Below are 7,143 nucleotides of genomic sequence, written 5' to 3'. Positions count from 1 at the left end.
GAGGCTCCAGCAGGGGGGCGGGGTGAACCCTGCTGTACTCTTTCACCACAACTTTCTCTCACTTTTTTTTCCTGTTTCTAAATGTTGGCCTGCTCGCTTAGCCAGTGGGGTGGTGTCATTTGAAGGCTAAAACAATGCGAAGCGCATTGTGACCAGCGATGTATAACAACACCTGATGGCCTGGTCAGTCACGTGATCACGTGATATGTGTGTGTGTGTGTGTGTATACATGCATTCAGAAGGGCATTCAGTTTTATGAACCATGCCAAAGCAGACATTGGAGTTCAATACAGTCCTCTAGCTCACCAGTTCATATTAAACCTTTCAACTCATGCCAGCATAGAAAAGGGGATGTTAACTGATGATGATAATCACAGTAGGTTATGTAGTTGAGTAATAGTACGAAGCTTCTTATTCTATTCAAAGCTATGCTACAGAAGGAGAGAAATCTAATGTTTTAGGCAGTACCCATGAAATACATGCCTTTGATTCAATTCATTTGGCAAATTCTGAAGAATTTAGTAAAATAATATTGTCTGAAATGTAAATTACCATGAGATTTGGATGGTTTTTTTTTTTACTTAAATCACTTTAAATCTGGAAGTTTGTAATATAGAACAAGGGGCAGTTTCATGCAGGGTGATTTCAAAACAGTTAAATATTATGATATCTACTATTTCTAGAAGGTTGAATGACCACATATTGGCTTCTCATGTCAAAGGAATTGCCCATCTAATAATATTAATAAATGCGCCCTTTTAAAGCCTAGCCAGGTTCATGAGGCTGGTTTCCGGGTTTCAATGGCGTATGTGTTCCCCAGCTGGACGGGACGCCAGTCCATCACAGCATTACTCCTTTCTGGACAGGACTCCAATCTGTTGCAGGATTACTCATTTTTGCCACCTGAGTGGACTGGAGCAACGTGAAATGAAGTGTTTTGCTCAAGAACACAACGTGTCGCCTGGTCCAGGAATCGAAACCACAGTCTTACGATCATGATGCTGACACCCTAACCAACTAAGCCACGCACCTCCACAATTGCCCATCTACTTTTGATAAACAATATATCATATATACTTGTGTATGATGCAAGAAATTTAGTACAAAATACCAGGGTGAGAACTTCAAGTTAGCATTGTACACATGTATGTGAGTAAAAAGAATACATTTTATTATTAATTTTTAGGTATAATGAGTGAGTTGCATTGTATTTAGGAATTATATTGTCCTTAAGTAATTACAGTAATGGTTATAAATAATTAAATAAATGTATGAGTCTGTGTACTTCTCTTTGTGTGTAATATTTTCTTTTTGTCTGTATGTGTTTTTGTATATATATTTGCATATTTCATTTATTCATCTTTGTTTCTGTTCAGAATAATAATGTAAAAGAATTGCTAATTAAATAGGCAAAGACCTGACATGAATCAGAAATCTAATTAATTAATACCTTTACTGAGCCAAATGGGAAGCCCGTATGGTTGTTCAACATGCTAGAAATAACAGCCAAAACATTCTCATATATCATACCTACTATCTTAAAAAAGGAAAGATACATTTAATAATGTAGTTCAAGATACATAATGCCTGAAAAAAAAACAAAAAAAAAAACAAGATTATCACAGTCTGGAGGATTATCACAGAGCTGAAATGGAGCTGAACAACAACAGCCATCTGGCTTTGAATTATCATCTCCTGTTTTAATAATGGTGGTGGCATCACAAGAACAGTTTCAATCGTTCAACTTAACCAAGAAACTGGGTGGTTAAGATGTTTGTGTCCCAATCTCATGGTTTTGGGTTCAGTCCTAGTATAGTCTCTTCAGTAAGTATCTTCTACTATAGCCCTTGACCATCCAAAGCCTGATGAGTGGATTTAAGTAGCTTGTTTTACAATACTCTCATATCTCTTAGCCTCATTAGCTGAGTTTCCTTGCTGAAGAGGTTTAATAAGGCTGAAACATGTCAGCTGCTTTCCCCAGTTGACTTTAATGACCAGATCAACTCCAATCTGTATTGTCTTTATTTTCCAAAAATATCAAACCAACTGATCTTATGAGAGTTACTTCCCTTGCTTTTTTTATTTTTAAATTTCAAATACTCCATAGCAGGATTTTTGACCAACTAAATACCTGGTTTACCACAGTTATTTAAACTATTTTAATTCACTGTATTACATCTGTGAGACTCTACCCTATTTGTTCACAGATGTATCCTGCTATGACTACATGGAAAAATACATTGCAAGGTTTACTCATTTCCATTAATATATCAAGACACAACCTTAACATTTTTAGAGGATGAAGGGATTTATGTCATATGTCATTTATGCCATTTGTTTGAGCAGTAGAGGTGTATATCTATTGTGCCAAAGCAATAAAATAGCATTCTGAAGTAACTACTATTTTTCCTATCTTTTTTTCTTTTATCTCTCTTAGGTAGAACGTCCAGTGCGGAGGTACACCACAGAAGTTTCCAACTTGTGCAGTATATATGTTTTACTCCACTTTACTGCAGTCACGTATTTCTTCCTAACGATTTTGAGTGTTAACCATGTAAGTTTTCTCTCATCATATTTCATTACCGAACAAAAAGAAAAAAAAATCACAGAATTTACTGTATAGTTGAGTAGTTATAATATGAAGCTTCGTATTCTATTCAAAGCCATGCCATGAAAGCAGAGAAATCTAATGTTTTAGGTAGTATTTTTCAAATACCTGTCTTTGAGTCAATTCATTTGGAAAATTCTACAGAATTTAGTAAAACTACTTTGTTTGAGACATAAATTAGCATGAAATTTTGAAGTTTTTATTTATATCACTTTAAATTAGGAAGTTTGTAATGTACAATCAAGGGCAGATTCATGTAGGATGGTCTCAAAGAGTTATGTATTATGATACCTTATTCTTTTTGCTTAATTCTGAAGAGTTAGTAAGCGTGTTCAACTGTTAAGCAACACAAACAGGATAAAAAAAACCAGCTTCACTACAAGACTGGTATGTTATTTTATGAAAGTCAGAAAGATGAAAAGTAAAGCTGACCTTGTTAATATTAATATTAATAACCTATATAAGGTGGCAAGCTGATGGAATCATTAACACAACAGGCAGAATTCTTAGCAGGATTTCATTCATCTGTATGTTCTGAGTTCAAATTCTACCAAGGTCGACTTTGCTTTTCATTCTTTTGAAGTTAATAAGATAAGTACCATTTAAGCACTGGGATCGATGTAGTCAACTTAACAATGCGAACTTGCTGGCCAAAATTTGAAACCAATATTATTAATAACTTACTTAAGGCAGCGAGCAGGCAGAATCATTAGCATGCCAGGCAAAATGCTTAGCAACATTTCACCCATCTTTGTACTGAGTTCAAATGTTGCAGAAGCCAACTTTACCTTTCTTCCTTTTGAAATTAATAAAATAAGCACCTCTTGAACACTGGGGTCAATGTAATCAACTTAACCCCTCCACCCCGAAATTTTGGGTCTGGTATCAAAATTTGAAACCAATAATAATAACCTGCCTTCTTTTGTTCTTTCTAGTTGATGCCACAAGAATCTGTTCTAGCAGTTTTGGGATTCATTATATATTCTTTATCCTGTTTTGGTAATATCTTTGACCAAAGGTAAGTTGATGTAAAATTTTACTTCTTATTGTTCTTAATATGTAAGCTTAATCACCATTGTTGGGTTTGTTGTTGGCACTCTGTTGCTTATGACGTCGAGGGTTCCAGTTGATCCGATCAACGGAACAGCCTGCTCGTGAAATTAACGTGCAAGTGACTGAGCACTCCACAGACACGTGTACCCTTAACGTCGTTCTCGGAGATATTCAGTGTGACACAGTGTGACAAGGCTGACCCTTTGAAATACAGGCACAACAGAAACAAGAAGTAAGAGTGAGAGAAAGTTGTGGTGAAAGAGTACAGCAGGGTTTGCCACCATCCCCTGCCGGAGCCTCGTGGAGCTTTAGGTATTTTCGCTCAATAAGCACTCACAACACCCGGTCTGGGAATCGAAACCGCGATCCTATGACCGCGAGTCCACTGTCCTAACCACTGGGCCATTGCGCCTCCACCATATGTAACTATATGTAAGCTTAATCAGCCCTGTGGGATACAAGTAATCAATCAAACAACTAGGCATGATCCACAGAAACTGTATTCCAGATATTCTATGGTTCAGAACAGAACCACAGTATAAATGCTCTTATACACAGTGGTAATATTTGTTGTTTAGCCCAAAGCCAGATATGATCAAAAATGCACTCTAGCTGCAAACGTTGAATCTATTTCACTTTTCAGATACATTGTATCTAAGACCACATTTTCTAGTACTCCTTTTTTTGTTTTTTGTTTTTTTTTGTTTTGCGGAAACAACAGAGTGTGATTGGAGGGTGATTTTGCTGCATTTCTAGAGAGCTGGCTGAACTATTAGCATATCATAAAAAAGTGCTTAGTGTTATTTCTCACAGCTCATTATGTTCCAAGTTCAAAGTCTGCTGAGGCTGAATTTGCTTTTCATCCTTTCAGGTTCTATAAAGTAATGTACCAGTCAATTACTAGAGTTGATGCAATCAACTTGCCCTCTTGACTAAAGATGCTGGCCTTAAGTCAAAATTTAAAAGAATTATCATTATTATTATTATTATTATTATTATTATCATTATTATTATTAAAGCAGCAAGCTGGCAGAAACATTAACATGCCGGGCGAAATGCTTACCAGTATTTTGTCTGTCTTTATGTTCCAAGTTCAAATTCCGCCGAAGTTGACTTTGCCTTTCATCCTTTCAGGGTCGATAAATTAAGTACCAGTTGCATACTGGAGTCAATCTAATCGACTGGCCCCACTCCCAAAATTTCTGGCCTTGTGCCTAGAGTAGAAAAGATTATTATTATTATTAAGGTGGTGAGCTAGCAGAATCATTAGCATGCCGAGCAAAATGCTTTGAGCAATGGGGTTGATGTAATCAACTAGTCCCTTCCCCTAAATTTCGGGCCCTGTGCCTTCAGTAGAAAGGATTATTATCATTATTACTATTATTAAGGCAGCACTCTGGCAGAAGTTCATGCACACCATACAAAATGCTTTGCAGCATTTCATCCATCTTTACATTCTGAGTTCAAATTCCACCAAGGTCAACTTTGCTTTTCATCCTTTTGAGGTTAATAAAATAATTTCCAGTCAAGTACTGGGGTCGATGTAATCAACTTCTCCTCCCCTCCCCTCAAAAAATACAGGCCCTATGCCAGAAATTTGAAACTAGTATTATTGTCTTTAAGATGGCAAGCAGGCAGAATCATTAGCACACTGGACAAAAATGCTTAACAGCATGTTTTTCAGTTGTCTGCATTCTGAGTTCAAATCCCACTGAGGTTGACTTTGCTTTTCATCTTTTTAGGGTTGATAAAATAAGTATCACTCACGTACCAGTGTCAATTACATTGACTTACCCTTCCCACCAAATTTAGAATTATCCTCAAAGTGGTGAGCTGGCAGAATTGCTAACATGTTGCAAAATGCTAGCAGCATTTCTTCCAGCTCCTTTTGCTCCAAGTTCAAATTCTACTGAGGTTGACTTTACCTTTCATCCTTTGGTCAATAAAATAAGTATCAGTTGAGCGCTGGGGTCAATGTAATCAAGTAGTACTTCCCAAAAAATTTCAGGCCTTTTGCCAATATTAGAAAGAATTAAGGTGACAAGCTAATAGAATTGTTAGTATGTCAGCAAAAATGCTTTGCAGAATTTCTTGCAGCTGTTTATATTCTGAATCCACTGAGATTAACTTTGTCCTTCATCCTTTGCATTCAATGAAATAAGTACCGGTTGAGTACTGGGGTTGATGTAATCAACTAACTCCTTCCCCTAAAATTTCAAACTTTGTTCCTATAGTAGAAAAGATTGTTATTATTCCAAGTTACATAGTATGAAGTCCAGTCAAATGTCATTTCTAAAATGTTTTTTTATTCAAGTCTAGTGTTTTCTTTTAACTCACTACCCTGTTATATTAATCTTTTGATGTATATACAAATAATGTCAAAATAAAGCATAGAGGATATTTATATAACTTAGCTAAGGTTTCCATATTAGTATCTATGACTTTGTTCCATTTTTTTTTTTTTTTTGACTAAATTATTTTTCATTTATTATTTCTTTTCATTTAGGTCTTACGCTACTTACATGGAAATTCTCCGCTGTGGTTCTGCTTTGTGCATTAGCCAACTTGCCAACTTTCAGGTGCTGTCACAGTTTTATAATGAGATGATTGTAACAATGATACCTTGGTTTTATGGCATCTCAGCTCTTCTGTGGATTCTAGCCCTGCTCTTTGGTGGCAGCAAACAACAATTAAAAGATCAAAAGATAGCTTAGTTTCAAAATAATTCTGAAAGACATTTCTTCAAAACTACCACTTTATGTTCTTCACAACCAAATATCTTACCAATTAATAATTATACATTAATGTGATGTAAACAAATATTTTATAATTGGATTTTATATTGATTCTCTTTAAAAATTGACAGTAAATAATTAACTGATATCTTTTGACAAAACAAAACTACCTTGACAAGAATATAAACAAATGAATCAGCTCCAGTTTATTACTGTTACATATTGTATCAACCCCACTGGGATTTGAGCCATAATGCTACAGAGGAATGTATCTAAGATTCCAGTTTGGTGCTCTGTTGTTTTTATTGACTCACTATTTTCCAGTATTTGTGAGGAATATTATGAATAGATGAAAAATATGCGAAAAGCACATTGTACCAAATGTGAACATAGGAAATGCAAATATCAGAAGTGAAGCAGCCAAGACACTCCTACCCCAGAGAAACGCACATCTTGATACACAGTTATGTGGAGACAACATGTCCCTTTATTTTCTGTCTTGTACTTGTTTCAATCATTGGACTGCAGTCATGCTGGGGCACCATCTTGAAGGATTTTAGCCTAGCAAATCAATACCAGTACTTATTATTATTTTTTTTTTTTTTATGTATGTTACTTATTCTATTGGGGGTCTTCTGCTGAACTGCTAAGTTACAGGGATGTAAACAAACCATCATCGGTTGTCAAGTGAACAGGGGACAAACACAGACACAAAGACACATTATATATATATATATATATATATAT

At 35.6% G+C, this 7,143-nt stretch overlaps 1 protein-coding gene across 1 annotated transcript in view; it reads left to right on the top strand.

Annotated features, from left to right (window-relative positions):
* LOC106872128 (alkylglycerol monooxygenase) overlaps nt 1–7,137 on the top strand; it is a 33,477-nt gene extending 26,340 nt beyond the window's left edge. Inside the window, exons 9-11 of the mRNA XM_014918998.2 lie at nt 2,438–2,554; nt 3,544–3,626; nt 6,168–7,137. Coding sequence (XP_014774484.1) covers nt 2,438–2,554; nt 3,544–3,626; nt 6,168–6,375 — 408 coding nt within the window. The 3' untranslated portion in view covers nt 6,376–7,137. The remainder of the gene's footprint in view (nt 1–2,437; nt 2,555–3,543; nt 3,627–6,167) is intronic.
* Nucleotides 7,138–7,143: the final 6 nt, after the last annotated feature.

This window comes from Octopus bimaculoides, chromosome 4, assembly GCF_001194135.2.
Source record: "Octopus bimaculoides isolate UCB-OBI-ISO-001 chromosome 4, ASM119413v2, whole genome shotgun sequence".
NCBI classification, from domain to species: Eukaryota; Metazoa; Mollusca; class Cephalopoda; order Octopoda; family Octopodidae; genus Octopus; species Octopus bimaculoides.
The sequence above is the reverse complement of the archived record's forward strand: the minus strand, read 5'-3'. Positions and strand labels throughout refer to the sequence as shown.